We start from the raw sequence: 22,692 nt of genomic DNA, 5'->3' as shown, positions 1-22,692 counted from the left end.
TCTATTTTATGAGAATTTGTAAGATTTCTTGTTTGCATAAAATAGACGCAGACCAGTCTTTAAATAATAAGTAATAGAATTTATTCTCGGAGCGCGCTGCCACTTAAACACATGCATCAGTTTATATACAGATCATGACATCATTTAACCGAATCCCCTCCTCTCGACCGGGACAAAGTAAGGTGAGAAGTTCATTCTAACTTACTAACACACTCCCAGATAACTTTTGACCCCTCAACATTATCGATCACCACTGAACTGACAGTTTTAATGAACAGAAACCCTAGGAATGCACTCACTGCCTTATCTAAAAACCCCAGAGCTAAGTTTCAGTTGGGTGAACCATAGGCTAACGACCTTATGTGTTTACACAGTCCACAACCCATTTGTTCCTGCCTAGTTGGAATGGTGTTCATTAACATTTTATTACTCCTTGTCCTGTCACACAATTTCTTCTTATGAACTCATATTGTCTATTACTTATACAACAGAGTATACGTTTACCTAGATACAATTCTATTTAAAATGGGGATATTGTTTATTCATTTATCCAAAATAAATCCATAATAAATTCAACAGAGAGGGAGACAGAGCTTAGTAATAGACAAGCCACTATCATCATGCCTCCCAGCAGAGAGGGGAGGAGAGGAGGAGAAGTGGAGAGGAGGGAAAGAGTGGGAGGCTGTCTGCAACATATGACCATTTCTCCACACACACCATGACCCAGGGGCTAGGCAGAAGAGATTGATTTTTTTCCTCCCAGCATTTTCCATTTGCTGTCACTCTCACAAGACATCGTCATCATAGACCCATGTCACACACCAGATGGTTTCACTCCTACGCGACGCTCATCCCTCAACTCAACAGTGCAGACGGCCGTCCCGCTATCTGACGTGAGACAATGCATGATAGACATGATGGAGTTCTGTGGCTCACAGACATGCATACAGACACACACACGAACACAAACACACAAACAAACATACATACACACAAAATAACATCTCAAAATCGAAATCTTCTCATCCCACAGGTACTCCAGCTACTGTGGTATCAGGGGAATGGATGCTGTATATTAGACAAGCTCTCAATACACACATACAGATGCACACTCCTCCACCCCTATTAACCCTGACATTAAACCTGAAGCAACTGTCTGAAGCTACCTTAGTTAGACGTATGGCTGAGGCAGCCTCGCTGCTAGCCACTGTCTGTGGGGAGAGAACGAGAGAGAACAACAACAGTGTGCTGGATCTATGTAGGTAGAGCTGCTGGGGCAGGGCTTGCAGTGTAGACACTTGGCTGTGGACGGGCTACAGGCTGCAGGCAGTGTGCTGCTGGGGAAGATAACTGGTAGTGATTAGTGATCAGACTCTTCTGGGGGAGAGAGGGGGGCTGTTTTTTCCTGGAGGAGGTTGAGGAGGAGGAAAAGGAGGAGAGAGAGGAGAGAGAGGAGAGAGAGAGAGAGAGGAGAGAGAGGAGAGAGAGTGCACTACCGTTCATTTAGAGGCAGCAGCAAGGGACTGAAGCATCGCCTGTCTGAGCTGAGGCAGGGCTGCATTGAATGGGGGAACACTAGAGACCAGCGCTGCCTGTCTGTCTGTCGATACTGCCTGGACTCTCACGCTGCATCCAGGATAGATTGTGTGTTGAGTGGATGATAGGAATAGAGGATGCAGGTCTGATATGCACAATATGTCTGTTTGTGATCATATGTGTATTGGTTTGTGTGTGTTCACTACATCCAAGCAGGTGAGTGTAATGTGTCCGCATGTACACTGTTGTGCGTGTGTGTGTATGTGAAATGTGTAAAATGAAACGTGTGTGTATGCAAATGTAAAAAATTGTTTCTGTGTGAATGCAGTATGCGTCTGTATTCATGTTTGTGTGTACATGTTCGGTATCTATACGGATGTATACATGTCCCATAACTTCTTCTGTGTGTGAACTGTGCCGTGATTTTAATGTTGTGTTTTCCTAGGCTCCAGCTGTGTTGTAGTCATGGCTGCCTGAGGGACTGCTCCCTGGCTGTGTGGATCTGGAGCCCCCTCTGATATCATGCTGAGAGTTGGGCCAGCGGCCACCACTCTACTCCTGCTGCTGTCATACTGCTGCTGCCACCTGTGTCACTCTCTGGGTAAGTTCTCCTCACAGTACCACCGTGGAGGACATGGAAGACACTCTCAGAGTGATGGGCCATCAGAGATGTTATCAGACTGAGAGATACCTACTCTGCACAACTAGGATCATCTACTGGGAACAGGATGATAAGGAGATGAGTGGCAGGGCAGGTGGAATATCTGGGGTTGGGAGATAGTGAAGAGGCAACGCCAGCTGAGACTAATACTAAATTAAAAGAGGAACTGATTAACAGATGGGCTGAGTAATGTCAATATGACCACTCAGTATATCCAGACCTAATGTCCCTTTTAAGTAGATTTCTAATCAAGGTGTATGGTCTCAGGGACTTTGCCAACATGTATTATGAAGGTCAGTGGTTTGGGATCCTGCTCTCAGTTAATTCAGTATATATGATACGCAGCCCTGTCTGGTTTAGTGCAGTCATTTCCTGTGGTTGGGGACCTTCTGTTCAGCTGGGAGAGGTGATGAGCTGAATAAGGGAAGAAATATCTCTATTCACGACTTGGCGAAAGAACCTCAGAGTTCAAATAACTCTGTCCAGTCAATATCAGAAATATAAGCTGGCCAGCCCAGATAGCTCCACACTGCTGCCTCCTCCACGCCAGCCAGCCTTTGCAGAAACAAGATTGATTCTCACACTGACTGTGAGACGCTGATTGTAATTTGTTTTGGATAAGAGCGCGAGCGTCCGCTGAATAACTAAAATGGAAAAATGTAATGGAGCTCCTCTTCTGGAATTCTGTCCTTCGTTAGCGGGCTGGGTTTAATACCATGGGCTGTGTGGACAGCAGAAGAGGGTTAGGAGATGAGTACGGTCACAGATTTGAATCTGCCATCTCTTAGGGCATTTTTGTAAACCCCACATCTTCGAGGTGACTCATAAAATATGAACACCTTTCATCAGTACAGTACACAGCCAGGGATCCTCTGGAGAGATAGACTGGCCTAATGCCTCACTGGTCACACACTCAGGTTACGCTAATTGTAGATACAACCAGTGATTGAACATAATGAAGATACGACTGAGCATTTATAACACAATCTATACACTGGATTAGAGATATTGTAAAGGGTTGGGAAGTGGTCTTTAGATTGTGTTTATCATTCAATCATGACAATTCATGCTGAATTGTTGCTCCATTACAAAAATCAGAGGAAGCACCTATAGTGTAGTCCATGTATGTAATGCCCTTGCTCTGTGAGGATTTCCCAGTTGTGCAGACTCTTCCCCTCTGCTTTGGAATAGATGTTTTTGCTCAGTTTAAATGAATAGTGTCCCGTGGTTCTCAACATACTTGCTGGTGTTAATGAAGGACGTCAGAGCTAGCTGCAGAAGAGATTTGGCACGAGTTGTCTTTACTCACTTAAATGATTTCTATTTCATATATACCTTATTTAAAAAGTATTACTTAAAGGTATCTCATTGCTAAGTTACTACTTGTAATGACATACAACAGATGATGGTTGTACTATAGGTGTTATATGACACATTGTTGGATCATATTTATAGTGGTTTTCACAAAGGGTAGTGTTCAGAATCTCTCAGAGAAGCCAGACATGAAGCAGGATTTTCTGCAGGAAGCTGTGCTGAGAGTGACAGAGACAAAGTCGAAGGATGATGAATCTGCTAATCCCAGTGATATTGACTGAGGTCTAAGAATGCTGCTATTGATCCTGAGCCTGAGGATGACACAGGGGTGTTTATTAACTGTCCTCAGCCCCGTCATGGGCCTGTCATCCTCAGGTCAATTTGCGGTCAAATTGAACGCACAGAAAATAAGACCATAAGCATGTGGGGAATGATTTAAGAGCATTGTGTCCATGAAGAATTGAATCAATACTTCTTCATTTTCTCCTTGCGCTGGAGAGCTGTTTCCAGTGATAATACAGCAACGTTACATCCTTCGTTTGAACTAAAGTGCTGAATATAATAAATGAATCCTGAGAATTGCTTGTGCTTAATTCTGCATTTACAGAGGCTAACTCTAGATTTTCCTCTCAGCCTGCAGTTGTATGTATGTGACGGCTGACATCATTAATATGAAAGGTGCACCCCCGTTCTCTCTCTGTCTAAAACCCAGCGAGCCCTTAGAGGGGCACAAAGACCTCACTGTGTCCTTCACACGTAAAAAGTCTCCTCTATCTATAGATCCATCCTCCAGCCCTTCTCTCCATCATCAACCCCCCTAGGGCCTACACCACTAGGCTGTCATGGATACCAGCACGTCACCGAGGCCAGCTGATGCACTAATACAATGAGGTATCCATCAACCACAGTCACACGATCAGACCCATCTGTAATGAAGTTATGGAGAGAAAAACTCATTGGAGCTTCCTTCCTCATGATCCAGATAGAAAACACACTGAGACAAATGAAATTAGAAGAGCGGGGGATGACTGACTGAGGATTTACAGAGTGAGAGAGACACCACATAAAACAGAGCTGATAGGAAGAAACACATTTGTTTTGGATGATGGAGGGAGGCTGACTAGTCTGGCAGCCCACACTATTGAACCCTTCCCACTTGACACTGGTGGTGGCATCACACACATGGAATAATGGAGTCATATTTAATCTCTCCATGTCTATGCAGCCCGCTAACAGTGAGTCATCAATTACGGAGGAAATAGGTGCACAAACGCTACCCTGGCTGCTATCTTTAGTATATACTGTGCCAAACCTTCATCAGCTTTTAAAGGTTTGGGCAGCCTTTTGTTGCCTGAACCACAGCCAAGTGACTCTTAACCTTTAATCACTGTTCCATTGTTTATAGGCCTACTTCCATGGTGAAGAGCTGGAGATGAAGCACCACTGTATTTATTGGTAGCAGAGGAGTCTCGTCCATGGAAGAAGAGGATTCATTTCTGGGAAAATACAATAAAATATATTATTCAAACATCCTCCTTGTAAATAAAATTACACCTCTGTAAATATTCACCAACATATTTGATCAAATGTACTAGTTTGCAGAGAATTCTAACAGGAAGGACACATTTGACCTTTGTCTCCTTCCACGAGGAGTGGAAAACACCAAATCATGAATAAAAGTTATTGACTATGTTGCCATGACAAAGTGACAGTTAGATTTCTTCCTCTCTAGAAAGTGAATGTCTGGTCCTGATCTGGGGATAACAGAGACCAGAGATGTGATTGCCGTGATGCTGAGAGTGCTGGGGTGATTTCTTGCATGTTAAACTGGAGATTGATGGGGTTATTGACAACGTGTCAGGTGCCAGGGACTATGAATCATTGTCAATGTGCTTTTGCTGGGCTGAACATGGGCCAGGATAATGCCCCCTGTTAACACGTCGCTGACATGATGCAGCTTAAGGAAGGCTAATGTGGTGTTTCCCTGCCTCTATAGGAATCCCTAAACTGTCCTCCTATGCCAAGACAGAGGACAAACTGTTCAAGAACCTCTTCAGAAACTACCAGAAATGGGTGAGGCCTGTGGAATACCTCAACGGCACAGTACAGGTCAGATTTGGACTGGCCATCTCCCAGCTAGTGGATGTGGTGAGAAAAATATGATTATTATGGGATATTGTGGTTTGTGTCTTCCTGATGATTATTTTGATGTTTGTCAATGCAAGCTGGACTTTCAAGGCAAAGAATCGGTGGTGGAAAAAGTACCCAATTGTCATATTTGAGTAAATGTAAAGATACCTTAATAGAAAATGACTCAAGTAAAAGTGAAAGTAGCCCAGTAAAATATTACTTGAGTAAAAGTCTAAAAGTATTTGGTTTAAAATATACCTAAGTATAAAAAGTGAAAGTATAAACTATTTCAAATTCCTTATATTAAGCAAACCAGACGGCACCATTTTTTCTTATTTATTTATTTATTTATGGGTAGCCAGGGGCACACTCCAACACTCAGACATCCTTTACAAATGAACAATGTGTGTTTAGTGAGGCCGCCAGAGGCAGGGGATGACCAGCAATGTTCTCTAAGCATGTGAATTGGACCATTTGCCTGTCCTGCTAAGCATTCAAAATGCAATGATTACTTTTGGGTGTCATGGAAAATGTATGGAGTAAAAAGTACATTTATTTTCTTTAGGAATGTAGTGAAGTAAAAGTTAAAGTAATAAAAAATAGAAACAGTAAAGTACAGATACCCCAAAAAACTACTTGAGTAGTTGAAAGTATTTTTTACTTAAGTACATTACATCACTGGAAAGAATATAACACTATAAATATATTTAGGCTAATTTACATTGTTGATTTTTGTAACCACATTTACACACATGCGGTATAACAAGACAAAGGTACAGAGAAAACCTTTACAGTAATGGTCTCTCCATGACAGGACGAGAAGAACCAGTTGATGACAACCAATGTGTGGATGAAACAGGCAAGATCTTAAACATATTTTTTGGGGGGCATAGTATATTTAAGTGATCATTCCTGAGAAGCCAGTGTTAGGAGGATATATTGGCAGGGGTGTTGTTAGGCAAACCATGCCAATATGTCCTCCAATCACTGGCTTTGAGGGACATTATCACTTTTATATGACGAGTTACCAACATATTTCAATAATGATTTGCATATTTTCACTAAAAAGTTATTTTGAGGAATGTATTCATACTATTTCATCGTTCCACAAGATATAGTCCCGGTCGTTCGTTCTATCGGTTCGCTTCCCAGAGACGTGACCAAGTTGTTAAGTATTTTTGTTCTGTATTTATGGACGAGACCCAGTCGTTCATTCTAAATGTTCTATTGCCATACTGGCTGGCAACGTTCTTGCTTGCTAGTTAGCCAACTATGGCTAACTTATAGTCACGTCAAACAGTGCAGACAGAATAACAACAAAGTAACTGAATCTGCATTTGTTTAAGCTGTTTTCTAGCAACATTTATTTGGATACATCCATAACAATGACGCGCAATTTCACCTGGCATAGAAAACACTGTTGTTCAGAGGAGCTAGTCCACAACACAGCCAACACAATCACTTCAAACTGAAGCTGGACAGACTGCAAACTAGATGCACTTCATCTCATTTGACCTGTTTTCTATTGACATTTCTTTGTATATATCCATAAAAATGTTGACTGGCTGAGAAAAAGCTGCCTGCCTATCTGTCTTGTCCCGACTCCCAACCCCTACACATTCATTACTATGGGACAGCTGGAGATCAAGTTTCTAAATGAACAATGTTACAAATGTCAGACAGACAGACAGCAAGGTTTATACAAATCTCCACTATTGAAAACCAATTGCTAGTCTAAAAGAAATGGGAGATAATGTCTAGACGCTTTTTACATTCAAGGTCAAGGTTATAAGTTGCCTGTTTGGGCTGATCAGACAGTGGATTGTGCAGTGAGATTGAACAGTGCAAATAGGCATTTCAACATCATAGCTTTAGATGGTTTATAACTTGTGGAATAGACAACAGCTAGAATACGGTTTTAACCAATCAGCGTCCAGGATTAGACCCACCCATTGTTTAATTCATAACACTCTACAGCATGGTTCCCAACCAGGGGTACTAAGACCCCCGGGGGTACTTGGCCTATCCAGAGGGGGTAATTAAAAAGACTCATAAGTCCATAGGGTTACATGCACGTAAGCGGAAACTTCAGGCGTACTGAAGGCAGAGCCAAATTCAATTGGGAGGAAAGTAACCAAAAAAGGTTGGGAACCACTGCTCTACAGCAGCGTCAGCTTTACAAACAAAGGCGATATGGAATTTAGAGCAACAATCAATCTCCCTTCCTCCTGCATGTTCCCTTGTTCTGGTGGCATTTCCCGATGAACTCACATCTTTAATTTCTCACAAGCAACCCAGTTTGCAACTCCCGCCCCCCGGCAACCTGCCTTGCCACCCAGCCCTCATGGCAGCTTAATTCATATCATTCGACTGCATCTGCTCTCTGCAGCCAGGGAATCATCACTCCCAGACCAGGGTGAAGGCAACATCTATTCATCAGCGGTGAATGAGGAGATAAGATTGAAGATATGTCCCTGTCCACATCATTGCTTTTCTCCCACTATCTACTTTATTTGGCCATACATTTTTATATCCACCATGTGACAATGCAAACACTCTGAGATATTACATCTGCTTATCACAGATATGCAGTTGCATTGTTACACATACACCGAGTGTACAAAATATTAAGAACAGAACTGTTGAGTGTGAAAAAACCCAGCTGCGTTGCAGTTGTTGACACAATCCGGTGCGCCTGGCACCTACTATCATACCCCGTTCAAAGGCACTTAAATACTCTGTCTTGCCCATTCGCCCTCTGAATGGCACACATACACAATTCATGTCTCAATTTTCTCAAGGCTTAAAAATCCTTCTTTATCCTGTCTCCTCCCCTTCATCTACACTGATTGAAGTGGATTTAACAAGAGACATCAACAAGGGATCATAGCTTTCACCTGGTCAGTCCCATGTCATGGAATGAGCAGGGGTTCATAATGTGTTGTACACTCAGTGTATACTGTAGTGGAATCAATTTTCTCTCAGGGGGAGAAAAGTAATTTATGGTGATTTCCAGTAGCAGTCTGGTCAAAAGAATCCGCTTGTAAACAGAGATGGCCATTCATGAATGATGATAAGGTTGTATCATCTGTGATCTACATCTGTTTATATGAGTTACTATGCTCTTACTAAGTGGTAATGTATTACGGCAAAGAACTTTTCAAAGATGGCTACGGCGAAATACAAGACTTCACAGCAAAAGTCAGAGTGCAAGAAGGAACCAAGCCAATCTTTCACAAACCCCGTCCAGTTCCCTATGCAGGAATAAGGCACATCCTGTCACCACCTTACCACCCGGCATCAAACGGAGCAGCGGAGAGAGCTGTGCAAAACTTTAAGAAGGACTAGACTCGAGGTTCAGTCTGTGCCCACCCACCAAAGGCTTCCTCGGTTCCTGTTTACTTACCGTAACACACCACACACAGTAACGGAATGTACACCAGTTGAGCTGTTTCTGAAAACGCCAACCACGTACCCGCGTACCACGTACCACGTACCCGCCTGACATTGTTGAAACCAGACTTGTCAAGCACTGTGGCAAAGCACCAGCTACAGCAGAAGAACTATTCTCCTGACGGTGGACATACGAGAGAGACAGAGCCTGACCTTCCACCCGAACCTGGCCCACCACAGGAAGCCCAGGAGGAGCGGAGATATCCTATTCGACAGCGAAGGGCACCTCAAAAGCTTGACCTGTGAGTTGAGCTGGTTAAGGAGGTAACAGACAGTAAAACAAACAAACTCTTTAATATGTCCTAGATTAAAGGAAAGATAAAAGGACATTACCTGGGTTAGTTATTAGGACACAAATTCCATCTTCAGGGCAGAATAATCCCCTGGATTTGTGCTGGGCTTTGAAAAGTCTGCTTCAACCCAGTAGTTGAAAAATGTTTAAGAAGGCATTGTTCAGATAATGCATTAGTAGTTACCTAACATATTTACCTTGTTCTCTGGGAGTTAAACACTATGGGGGAGAAGTGTAGAATCCGTGATCTACAGCTGTTTATATTAGTTACTATGCTGTTACTAAGCAGTAATGTATTATGGCAATGTTATGTTACTACACCTAATAGGAAATGCAAATGCGCACTATTGTGCCGGGGGCGGTAGAGCACGAGAGGTTTTGGCGAAACGAAACAAACTGTGTCTCCTGCCTGGTCATTTCTCCACAACACAAATATTACAAAGGTGACTCGTCCATCTCTCGCTCCTGTTTAGGAATGGTTGGACATGAAGCTACGCTGGGACCCTAATGACTACCTGGGCATCACTACCATCAGAGTCCCATCGGACTCTGTCTGGATCCCAGACATTGTGCTCTATGACAAGTAAGTACCATGCCTATGACTTCCACACAAGGGTTGCAAAGGGAGGATATATTACCTGTGGTTGACTTGGAGAATAGCTGTCTGGTGTTGTGCCAAACCTCCCTCCCTTCTAATTTCCTTAATTTTGTGGCTAGAGTCAAATACTTTCTGTGGCACACATCAGAGTCAAATAGTTTCTATAGAACAAACTTCTATAGAACAAACTTCACGTTAGGATAGGCAACTGAAAATAATAATGCTGATCAAGGCAGAATGAAGGTGGGATCTTAACTGAACAGCAATGGCGAGTGGGTATTCGTTTCCTGTTTCTGCTTTGTTCAAGTTTATTCGCCGCTTGAATCTGTGAGTGGCAATATCGGCTATTCGAGATAGCGCAGATTGAAAATGTGGCATGATACCTGCTCCAAATTGCCAAATTAGGTTTTGTAAGGTCATGAAAAGTCTTGGAAATGAGCTTAATAATTGTTTCTAATGTAATTCATAAAAGCACACTTTTAAATATGGCCAATCAATAAAAGAAACGACATATCAACCATTATCGGAATGACCCTTTAGTGCATGTCTGTGTTGTTGCGTGTGTGCCAGTGTGGGGTTGCGTGTGTGTGGGGTTGCGTGTGTGCCAGTGTGGGGTTGCGTGTGTGCCAGTGTGGGGTTGCGTGTGTGCCAGTGTGGGGTTGCGTGTGTGCCAGTGTGGGGTTGCGTGTGTGCCAGTGTGGGGTTGCGTGTGTGCCAGTGTGGGGTTGCGTGTGTGCCAGTGTGGGGTTGCGTGTGTGCCAGTGCGAGTGGGCGGTTGCCGGAGGAGAGAGTGCAAGCAACATTTCAGCAGAAGGTATACGGTAATGAACGACAGACTAACTAGATCACCAATTCAAAATATTACTTGTAGCAGTTATCTCGCTAGTTAGCTGTCGCTAACTAAGCGTTCATTTCATTGTTGCCTTTCCACCTGCACTGTAGAGTCTAAATATATCTGCAACGTTAAACAACTTGGATTCCCCTCTATTATTTTATTTATTATATATAACCTTTATTCAAACAGGGAGTCACATTGAGATTAAAAATATATTTTACAAGAGAACCCTGTACACATAACAATACAAACAGAATATTAAAACAACATACACATGTATAAAACAATACAATTCAGCACCATAAAAATGTCAATAAGCATTTAATAAAAGCAATCACATTCAACTGTATCCTCAATCAATAATGGAAACTGCCCGAGTGGCACCAGCACATCTAACTGCAGTGAACTTTGCAGAATATTCCACAAATTTGGGGCATAAAAACACAACAGAGATTTTCCCAAATCTGTGGAGACTGGAGGGATCTCTAGTGTTATCCATTCCTGTGAATGGGTTTGGTAACTTATGTTTCTTCTCTTAACTAATGATGTTACTGTCACGAGAATTTTCAATCCCAATGATAATAACTGACAATCAATAGCTCTGACAATTCCCCGAGATCTGTAAGAGCATGGGTTTAATAATAATTAGTCAAGGACTCAGTTTATGCAAAAAGATAGTCCATTATACAAAGACATCCATTTTATAGCTGCGCACATACTTCCACACAAACAGTAGGTATCCTACGCACATACATACACACCAACAGTAGGTGAGTTTTATCCTTCTCCATAGTTCTCACCACTGTGTATCACTACCTAGCCGACAGTTCCATTCCCCCGAGATTAGGGAAACCTGGAGAAGTACTCCCTGTCTTCATACATTTTCTCAGAGTTCCTATTTTCTTAGGCACACACACACACACACATACAAGTTCAAATCCTAAGCTACACCTTGCTCAGACAGTCTGTGTTTTTCCACTATACAGATACATTGTTTAATCTAATTCTGACCAAAACTACACACATCATCAGCAGATTATAATTTTATGATTCTAATCAATTTCATACAATTACAAGGTTTCAGAGTGGAATTATTTTATCATTATCTTTCAACATTTAAATTATTTTATCGGTTACATATAGAGAGAGGGTTTCTGTAAGATTGCTTTGTAAATAAATAAAAGAGAATGCAGCTTCCTTCTTACAGACAGAGAGGTCCATCCCACATTTTATACAGACTACAATGATGAGTCCTAAAGTTGTCCCCCTGTGATACAACTTATTGCTGAATGGTAGACTGCATCCAAGAATTTAAAAACATAGGTTGCCGCATGTAAACAATATCACCCAAATCCAATACATGGAGAAGCGTTGTTTGAACAATCTTTCTCCTTTTTTAATACTAAGACAGTTTTTTTATATAGAAATAAATCCTATCTTGGATTTTAGCTTCTTAGTCAGATTTTTTTTATGCGTTACGAAGGACAACGTGTCATCAATCCAGACACCCAGGTACTTATATTGAGAAACAAGCTCAAATTGGGCTCCATTTATAGCGCAAATATGCAGGTTCTTTATTATTTTGGTTAGGTGAGGGTGTGACGAGGGTAGTTTGTTTAATTTTTGTATTGTCTAGGGGTTTTTGTATGTCTAAGGGTTTTGTATGCCTAGGGGTTTATATGTCTATGGTTGCCGAGATTGGTTCTCAATCAGAGGCAGCTGTTTATCGTTGTCTCTGATAGGGGACCATATTTAGGTAGCCATATTCATTGTGTGTTTTGTGGGTTGTTATTCTATGTTTAGTTGCCTATCTGCACTAGCCATATTAGCTTCACAGTTCGTTTTGTTGTTTTTGTATAGTTTGTTCAGTGTTCATTCTTTCATTAAATAAGTATGTACGCTTACCACGCTGCGCCTTGGTCTCCTCATTATGACGACTGTGACAGAACAACCCACCATAACAGGACCAAGCAGCGTGAAAAGGAGGAGCAGCGTTTAATGGGGAAATGGACTTGGGGGGAGATATTAGATGGAGCAGGACCCTGGACGCAGCCGGGGAAGAAATAGAAGCAGCAAAAGCGGAACGGCGAAACTACGAGGAGAAATACCGGAGAATAGAGGAACAGCGACGATATGAGGGTACACGGCTAGCACGGAAGCCCGAGAAGCAGCCCCAATAAATTTATTGGGGAGGCACACGAGGAGATTGCATGAGTCAGGTCGGGGACCTGAGCCAACTCCTCGTGCTTACTGTGGGGAGCGTGTTACTGGTCAGGCACCGTGTTATGCAGTGGAATGCATGGTGTCTCCAGCGGGCTATTCTAGCCCGGGGCTCTCTATTCCAGCACCTCACATTGGCCGTTGAATGGGCATCCAGCCAGGAAGGAGGGTGCCGGCTCAGCATTCCTGGTTTCAGTATACCTTCTTGGACCAGGATATCCTGCGCCGGCTTTGCGTACTGTGTCTCCGGTGAGTCTGCACAGCCCAGTGCGTCCTGTGCCAGTGCCCTGCATTTGCAGGGCGAAAATAAACATCCAGCCAGGACGGGTTGTGTCAGCTCTACACTCCAGACCTCCAGTACGCCTCCACAGTCCAGTAAGTCCTGTTTTTCCTCCCCGCACTCACCCTGAGGTGCGTGTCACCAGTCCGGTACCACTAGTGCCGGCACCACGCACCAGGCCTCCAGTGCGCCTCCAGGGTCCAGTACACCCTGTTCCTGCTCCTCGCACTCGCCCTGAGGTGCGTGTCCCTAGCCCGGTACCACCATTGCCGGCATCACACACTAGGCCTACAGTGCACCTCGGCAGTCCAGAGCTTCCGGCAACAGTACCCAGTCCAGAGCGTCCGGCGACAGTACCCAGTCCAGAGCGTCCGGCGACAGTACCCAGTCCAGAGCGTCCGGCGACAGTACCCAGTCCAGAGCGTCCGGCGACAGTACCCAGTCCAGAGCGTCCGGCGACAGTACCCAGTCCAGAGCGTCCGGCGACAGTACCCAGTCCAGAGCGTCCGGCGACAGTACCCAGTCCAGAGCGTCCGGCGACAGTACCCAGTCCAGAGCGTCCGGCAACCGTACCCAGTCCAGAGTGTCCGGCGACAGTACCCAGTCCAGAGCGTCCGGCGACAGTACCCAGTCCAGAGCGTCCGGCGACAGTACCCAGTCCAGAGCGTCCGGCAACAGTACCCAGTCCAGAGCGTCCGGCGACAGTACCCAGTCCAGAGCGTCCGGCGACAGTACCCAGTCCAGAGCGTCCGGCAACAGTACCCAGTCCAGAGCGTCCGGCAACAGTACCCAGTCCAGAGCGTCCGGCGACAGTACCCAGTCCAGAGCGTTCGGCGACAGTACCCAGTCCAGAGCATCCGGCGACAGTACCCAGTCCATAGCGTCCGGCGACAGTTCACAGACTGGAACCTCCAACAACGGGCCACAGTCCGGAACCTCCAACGACGGGCCACAGTCCGGAACCTCCAACGACGGGCCACAGTCTGGAACCTCCAACGACAGGCCACAGTCCAGAACCTCCAACGACGGGCCACAGTCCGGAACCTCCAACGACGGCCTGAGTTATGTTGCTAAGATCATTCTGAAACCATAAACAGGCTGTATATCCCAGGACTACCCTTGATAATTTCTTCAGTAAAACAGAATGATCAACAGTGTCGAACGCCTTTGACAGATCAATAAACAAGGCAGCACAGTTCTTTTTAGCATCCGAGGCATTGACAAGATCATTAATAACTAGCATGGTTGCTGTGGTAGTACTATGCCCAGGCATAAACCCTGATTGGTTTATATTAAGGATACAATTATCAGATGAAAAGGAACAAAGTTATGTGTTATCCAAGGATTCAAGAATCTTAGCTAAACAATGTATTCTTGAAATGGGGCGATAGTTGTCAAGATCATTTGTATCCCCACCGTAATGGAATGGCAGTACATATGTAGATTTCCATGCTTCTGGAATACTTCCTGATAACAATGTTAAATTACAAATGTGGGCTACCGAGTCGGCAATACGTCTGCACAATTAAGCAGACCAGGCTCCAAATGATCAGCCCCTGTAGATTTTTTGTCTAATGTTAACAAAGCATCCAGGACTTCTTTATCAGTGAATTTCCAAAAATAAAACTCCTGAGCAGCATTTTCATATCATTCAATAGATTTTCCCCATCTACATACGAACTACTCTTTTCAAGAGCTGGCTTTGAAATGCATTCAAATATAAAGCCCGCAGAGATAAAATGGTGATTAAATGCATTAATGATGATCAATTTTGTCAGTAAAAGTGCCTGAATCTAAATGAATTTGATGGGAGAGAAGAGGAGACACAACCTTTCAGCGATTTAACAGCTTTCTAGAATAGTGTACATATAGTGTAGTGTACACACAGAGTAGTGTACATATTAACATAATAATCAGATTTGGCTTTTTTAACTAGTTTTACACACAGATTTCTCAATTGCCTAAAAGACTGCCAGCCTGGACCCGAGTCTGTGAATCTAATCAAATCAAATCAAATGTTATTTGTCACATACACATGGTTAGCAGATGTTAATGCTAGTGTAGCGAAATGCTTGTGCTTCTAGTTCCGACAATGAAGTAATAACCAACAAGTAATCTAGCTAACAATTCCAAAACTACTACCTTATAGACACAAGTGTAAAGGGATAAAGAATATGTGCATAAAGATATATGAATGAGTGATGGTACAGAGCGGCATAGGCAAGATACAGTAGATGGTATTGAGTGCAGTATATACATATGAGATGAGTATGTAAACAAAGTGGCATAGTTAAAGTGGCTAGTGATACATGTATTACATAAGGATGCAGTAGATGATATAGAGTACAGTATATACGTATACATATGAGATGAATAATGTAGGGTATGTAAACATTATATTCGGTAGCATTGTTTAAAGTGGCTAGTGATATATTTGACATCATTTCCCATCAATTCCCATTATTAAAGTGGCTGGAGTTGAGTAAGTGGGTTGGCAGCAGCCACTCAATGTTAGTGGTGGCTGTTTAACAGTCTGATGGCCTTGAGATAGAAGCTGTTTTTCAGTCTCTCGGTCCCAGCTTTGATGCACCTGTACTGACCTCGCCTTCTGGATGATAGTGGGGTGAACAGGCAGTGGCTCGGGTGGTTATTGTCCTTGATGATCTTTATGGCCTTCCTGTGACATCGGGTGGTGTAGGTGTCCTGGAGGGCAGGTAGTTTGCCCCCGGTGATGCGTTGTGCAGACCTCACTACCCTCTGGAGTGCCTTACGGTTGTGGGCGGAGCAGTTGCCGTACCAGGCGGTGATACAGCCCGCCAGGATGCTCTCGATTGTGCATCTGTAGAAGTTTGTGAGTGCTTTAGGTGACAAGCCAAATTTCTTCAGCCTCCTGAGGTTGAAGAGGCGCTGCTGCGCCTTCTTCAAGATGCTGTCTGTGTGGGTGGACCAATTCAGTTTGTCTGTGATGAACTTAAAACTTACTACCCTCTCCACTACTGTTCCATCGATATGGATAAGGGGGTGTTCCCTCTGCTGTTTCCTGAAGTCCACAATCATCTCCTTAGTTTTGTTGATGTTGAGTGTGAGGTTATTTTCCTGACACCACACTCCAAGGGCCCTCACCTCCTCCCTGTAGGCTGTCTCGTCGTTGTTGGTAATCAAGCCTACCACTGTTGTGTCATTCCGCAAACTTGATGATTGAGTTGGAGGCGTGCATAGCCACGCAGTCGTTGGTGAACAGGGAGTACAGTACAGGAGAGGGCTCAGAACGCACCTTGTGGGGCCCCAGTGTTGAGGATCAGCGGGGTGGAAATGTTGTTGCCTACCCTCACCACCTGAGGGCGGCCTGTCAGGAAGTCCAGTACCCAGTTGCACAGGGCGGGGTCGAGACCCAGGGTCTCGAGCTTGATGACAAGCTTGGAGGGCACTATGGTGTTAAATGCCGGGCTGTAGTCCATGAACAGCATTCTCACATAGGTATTCCTCTTGTCCAGATGGGTTAGGGTAGTGTGCAGTGTGGTTGAGATTGCATCGTCTGTGGACCTATTTGGGCGGTAAGCAAATTGGAGTGGGTCTAGGGTGTCAGGTAGGGTGGAGGTGATATGGTCCTTGACTAGTCTCTCAAAGCACTTCATGATGACGGAAGTGAGTGCTACGGGGCGGTAGTCGTTTCGCTCAGTTACCTTAGCTTTCTTGGGAACCTCTTGAAGCATGTAGGAACAACAGACTGGGATAGGGATTGATTGAATATGTCCATAAACACACCAGCCAGCTGGTCTGCGCATTGCTCTGAGGGCGCGGCTGGGGATGCCGCCTGGGCCTGCAGTCTTGCGAGGGTTGACACGTTTAAATGTTTTCCTCACATCGTCTGCAGTGAAGGAGAGTCCGCATGTTTTAGTTGCGGGCCGTGTCAGTGGCACTGTATTGTCCTCAAAGCGTGCAAAAAAGTTATTTAGTCTGCCTTGGAGCAAGACATCCTGGTCCGTGACAGGGCTGGTTTTCTTTTTGTAACCCGTGATTGACTCTAGACCCTGCCACATACCTCTTGTGTCTGAGCCATTGAATTGAGATTCTACTTTGTCTCTATACTGATGCGTAGCTTGTTTGATTGCCTTGCGGAGGGAATAGTTACACTGTTTGTATTCGGTCATGTTTCTGGTCACCTTGCCCTGATTAAAAGCAGTGTTTCGGGCTTTCAGTTTCACGTGAATGCTGCCATCAATCCACGGTTTCTGGTTTGGGAATGTTTTAATCGTTGCTATGGGAACAACATCTTAAACGCACGTTCTAATGAACTCGCTCACCGAATCAGCGTATTCGTCAATTTTGTTGTCTGACGCAATACGAAACATATCCCAGTCCACGTGATGGAAGCAGTCTTGGAGTGTGGAATCAGATTGGTCGGACCAGCGTTGAACAGACCTCAGCGCGGGAGCTTCTTGTTTTAGTTTCTGTCTGTAGGCAGGGATCAACAAAATGGAGTCGTGGTCAGCTTTTCTGAAAGGAGGGCGGGGCAGGGCCTTATATGCGTCGCGGAAGTTAGAATAGCAGTGATCCAAGGTTTTTCCAGCCCTGGTTGCGCAATCGATATGCTGATAAAATTTAGGGAGTCTTGTTTTCAGATTAGCCTTGTTAAAATCCCCAGCTACAATGAATGCAGCCTCCGGATAAATGGATTCCAGTTTGCAAAGAGTCCAATAAAGTTCGTTCGGAGCCATCGATGTGTCTGCTTGGGGGGGAATATATACGGCTGTGATTATACTCGAAGAGAATTCCCTTGGTAGATAATGCGGTCAACATTTGATTGTGAGGTATTCTAAATCAGGTGAACAGAAGGACTTGAGTACCTGTATGTTGTTATGATCACACCACGTCACATTAACCATGAAGCATACGCCCCCGCCCCTCTTCTTACCAGAAAGATGTTTGTTTCTGTCTGCGCGGTGCGTGGAGAAACCAGCTGGCTGCACCGACTCCGATGGCGTCTCTCCAGTGAGCCATGTTTCCGTGAAGCAAAGAACGTTACAGTCTCTGATGTCCCTCTGGAATTCTACCCTTGCTCGGATTTCATCAACCTTGTTGTCAAGAGACTGGACATTGGCGAGAAGAATGCTAGGGAGTGGTGCACGATGTGCCCGTCTCCGGAGTCTGACCAGAAGACCGCTCCTTTCCCCCTTTTACGAAGTCGTTTTTTTGGGTCGCCGGCTGGGATCCATTCCGTTGTCCTGGGTGAAAGGCAGAACACAGGATCCGCTTCGCGAAAGTCATATTCTTGGTCGTACTGATGGTGAGTTGACGCTGCTCTTATGTTCAGTAGTTCTTCTCGACTGTATGTAATGAAACCTAAGATGACCTGGGGTACCAATGTAAGAAATAGCATGTAAAAAAAACAAAAAACTGCATAGTTTCCTAGGAACGCGAAGCGAGGCGGCCATCTCTGTCGGCGCCGGAAGTAGGCATTGGCCCAGGCAGCATCTCTGTTGTATATTTCTTCAGATAACTCTGGACTGAACCAAGGGTAAGACTGATTTTGAATTCTCCGTTTTTTAAAAGGGAGCATGTTTATCATGTTTATTGAAAACATTTGTGAAGTGGTTCAGAGCCAACTCTGGGTCAGGTATAGATGCAATGCAATCAAAGTCCCAAAATAAAGGTCACAAAAAAAAGCCTGTTCTTTGAAATTTTAAAAATTCCTCTTGTTGATAAAACAAGGTTTGGATCGTGGCATCTGTATATCCCTGACACATACAATGGGACAATGTTCACTAATATCTAAAGCAAATCCCCACTCCCAGCATATTTCTCTGGAGTATTTGTAAATATGAGGTCAATCAAAGTCGATTTCGTAGAGTCATTTAAGTTTGGACGAGTGGGCTTTGTAATCAGTTGGGTCAAATTTAAATGAGTAAAAAAATCATTTATACAGTCAGCATCCTGCGTTCCCCATGCAAGATTAAAGGTCATGGAGAAGTCTGAGTTCAAATCAAATCCAAATCAAATTTGATTTGTCACATACACATGGTTAGCAGATGTTAATGCGAGTGTAGCAAAAATGCTTGTGCTTCTAGTTCCGACCATGCAGTAATATCTAACAAGTAATCTAACAATTTCACAACAACCTGATACACACAAGTGTAAAGGAATGAATAAGACTATGTACATAAAAATATATGGATGAGCGATGGTCGAACGGCATAGGCAAGATGCAGTAGATGGTATAGAGTACAGTATATATATATGAGATGAGTAATGTAGGGTATGTAAACAAAGTGGCATGTTTAATCAAACCCAAGTCAAGCACTGTATAATACTGGAAACTTTCTAAGGATTTTCAGGGATTTTATGTAATCTATTACAAGAGTTGTGGCCCATTTGGGTACTTCAGATTATCACAGGTGTCTGTAACAATCTCTAGCCATCTGTGACTGCTTTTACACAGGCATCCCAATTCTGTGATTCTTTTTTCTACCTATTGGTCTTTTGACCAATCATGTCAAAACTTTTAACGTCAGATATTTTTCAGAGTTGATCTGATTGTTCAAAAGATCAATTAATAGCCTCCCGAGTGGTGCAGTGGTCTAAGGTACTACATCGCAGTGCTAGCTGTGCCACTAGAGATTCTGGATTCGCGACCGGGAGACCCATGGGGCGGTGCACAATTTGCGCAACGTCGTCTGGGTTAGGGGAGGGTTTGACCAGCAGGGATGTTCCTGTCCCATTGAGCTCTAGCGACTCCTGTGGAGGGCCGGGCGCAGTGCACACTAACACGGTCAGGGGTGTACGTTGTTTCCTCACATTGGTGCGGCTGGCTTTCGGGTTAAGTGGGCAGTGTGGCTTGGTTGGGTTATGTTAATACTATATATGTATTATTTTTTTTAAATATATATACATTCTTCAAGAATAAATTACGAAACTTACGATAGGTTGCCATAGATTTTCTGTTATTTACCAAAATGACTGAAGATTCCAGTAACTTTGGGAAATTACCATTAGCTTTGCAGCCATACACAGCATAGACTATATTTTAAACAGCACAAAATTCAATTAATCCAACACATCAAGAAAAGCCTGATTCGACCCTGTAGGAGAATAACAGATGTTAATCCATTCCTCTAACAGTGCCGATGGACGTTTTGAGGGCTCTGTCACCAAGGCTGTTGTCAAGTATGATGGCACCATCACCTGGACACAGCCCGCTAACTACAAGTCAGCCTGCATCATCGATGTCACCTTCTTCCCCTTTGACCTGCAGAACTGCTCCATGAAGTTTGGCTCCTGGACCTATGATGGCTCACAGGTTGTAGCCTACACAGCATTGTGAAACAGTCTACAGTATAGTAATGACCATACAGTCATTAATTGATGTCAGAAATGTGTTAATCTCTTGTTTATACTTTGGGGAGTTGAAGGGAAGATACGTCTGTTGATGTTTCATCTTTTCTAACCTTGTATTCATTCAACAGGTTGACATCCTCCTGGAGGACTTTCATGTGGATAAGAGGGACTACTTTGACAGTGGCGAATGGGATATAGTGAAAGCAACAGGCAGCCGTGGTCTGAGGATGGACGGATCCTGCCACTTCCCCTTCATCACCTACTCCTTCATCATCCGTAGACTGCCGCTCTTCTACACCCTCTTCCTTATTATCCCTTGTATCGGCCTTTCCTTCCTCACCATCCTGGTCTTCTACCTGCCCTCCAACGGCGGGGAGAAGATTTCCCTGTGCACCTCTGTGCTGGTGTCCCTTACAGTCTTCCTTCTCGTGATCGAGGAGATAATTCCGTCCTCCTCCAAGGTCATCCCTCTGATTGGGGAGTACCTGGTGTTCACCATGATCTTTGTCACGCTCTCCATTGTCATCACCGTCTTTGCCATCAACATCCACCACCGCTCCTCATCCATGCACCAAGGCATGGCGCCCTGGGTGCGTCGTATCTTCCTGCACAGGCTGCCTAAGCTGCTGTGTATGCGCAGCCACGTGGACCGCTATGCTACCCCCGGTGGGGCCTGGGCAGGACTGGCAGGGAGAAAGGGGGCAGGGCTGGCAGGGAGAGAGGGGACAGTAGGGGGCATTATGAAGTCCACCCCTCATCTCTCCCCCATGAATAACCTGCAGGCTGCTTTGGACTCTATCCGTTACATCACCATGCATGTGATCAGGGAGAACGAGGTCAGAGAGGTATGATCCCATAGAGTTACAGAGAATCAGTCTGCCCCTGCAGTATCAATGACACGGTTGGCATGAGAGAATATTGTGTTTGTTCTGATACAAAATCAATCATACAGTACTGAATTTAGGTTTTTGAAGTCTTACTGTAATTCTCTCTCTATATTAATCTTCTCCATATTGTGTATTTGTCTCCATCCTCTGATTGTCACATGCAACTGCACATCTGACTGCAAAGCCATCGCAGCCTGTGTCAATGAGGTCATGTGTTGGAGTCTGAAGGGCATGTTTGGTCTCTCTCTCTCTCTCCAGGTGGTGCAGGATTGGAAGTTTGTGGCTCAGGTTCTGGATCGTGTGTTCCTGTGGACCTTCCTCCTGGTCTCAGTACTGGGCTCTGCTCTGCTCTTCGTCCCTGTCATCTACAAATGGGCAAACATCATTGTCCCCAACCATGCAGGCGGCAGCGGATATGACTAAACTGAGTCTATGTACACTGAGCACAACAAAATTCAGAGACACTACAGTCAGTGCAGAGATGGAGACACTCACTCACATGTGGGTGTGGGAGAGCAATGTATTCTAGTTCCATCATCATTTTTGATTTGTGTAAATGAACGAGGGATTATTGTCTCTATGTTGCTGTATCTGTTTCTAGATTAAATTAACATACAATTGTTTCATATGAAATAATCCCTCTATATTCTGGAAGGAGGTGTAATGCTCCGGGTGTCGTGGGTGTGGAGTCAAATGCAGGAGACAGAGTTCAATGCTGTGCGTCTTTTAATAGCACCAATGCACCACAGGGTGCTCACAAAAGTTACGTTCCCAACCACAGGGAATCAAAAATGTACAATGGAAAAAATCACGACCAGGCACTAACACGTACCTCTACAACAGAGCCGAAGGTTACATTGAAATAATCCCGCACAACAACCAGGCGGGCCGGCTGTCTAATAAAGACAAACTAATTAAACATGAACAGGTGCGACCACTAAACATACAAGGAGGGGGAGGAAAAACAATCAGTGGCAGCTAATAGGCCGGTGACGACGACAGCCGAGCGCCACCCGCCCGGGAAGGGGAAACACCCTCGGTCGGACTCGTGACAGGAGGATACCTCCCTGTAGACATATCTCACAAAGTATAACAATGAATACATTTCTCCAGGTTATGTAAGGACCGACGCTGGAGAAGAGAAGCAGGTA

At 44.4% G+C, this 22,692-nt stretch overlaps 1 protein-coding gene across 3 annotated transcripts; it reads left to right on the top strand.

The window, feature by feature from the left end:
- Positions 1 to 698: 698 nt before the first annotated feature.
- LOC124035782 (neuronal acetylcholine receptor subunit alpha-5-like) lies at positions 699 to 22,163 on the top strand. Of its 3 annotated transcripts, none has more exons than XM_046349491.1 (8): positions 699 to 893; positions 1,982 to 2,137; positions 5,508 to 5,659; positions 6,456 to 6,500; positions 9,860 to 9,969; positions 20,439 to 20,616; positions 20,783 to 21,499; positions 21,800 to 22,163. In XM_046349491.1, the coding sequence occupies exons 2-8, from the start codon at positions 2,059 to 2,061 to the stop codon at positions 21,962 to 21,964; spliced, it is 1,446 nt and encodes a 481-aa protein (XP_046205447.1). In that variant the 5' UTR covers positions 699 to 893; positions 1,982 to 2,058; the 3' UTR covers positions 21,965 to 22,163. The 3 variants fall into 3 exon arrangements, with proteins under 3 accessions (XP_046205447.1, XP_046205449.1, XP_046205448.1); XM_046349493.1 differs by lacking the exon at positions 699 to 893 and adding an exon at positions 1,454 to 1,679; XM_046349492.1 differs by lacking the exon at positions 699 to 893 and adding an exon at positions 1,454 to 1,752.
- Positions 22,164 to 22,692: the final 529 nt, after the last annotated feature.

This window comes from Oncorhynchus gorbuscha, linkage group LG05 (assembly GCF_021184085.1).
Source record: "Oncorhynchus gorbuscha isolate QuinsamMale2020 ecotype Even-year linkage group LG05, OgorEven_v1.0, whole genome shotgun sequence".
In the NCBI taxonomy this organism is placed as follows: domain Eukaryota; kingdom Metazoa; phylum Chordata; class Actinopteri; order Salmoniformes; family Salmonidae; genus Oncorhynchus; species Oncorhynchus gorbuscha.
This window is presented reverse-complemented; position numbering and strand designations above follow the sequence as displayed.

Excerpts from the sequence above, each read along its gene's own strand:
- LOC124035782 (XM_046349491.1), top strand. The coding sequence starts at position 2,059 with ATGCTGAGAGTTGGGCCAGCGGCCACCACTCTACTCCTGCTGCTGTCA. Across the intron at positions 9,970-20,438 it reads GACATTGTGCTCTATGACAA|TGCCGATGGACGTTTTGAGG; the intron begins GTAAGTACCATG and ends TTCCTCTAACAG. Across the intron at positions 21,500-21,799 it reads GGGAGAACGAGGTCAGAGAG|GTGGTGCAGGATTGGAAGTT; the intron begins GTATGATCCCAT and ends CTCTCTCTCCAG.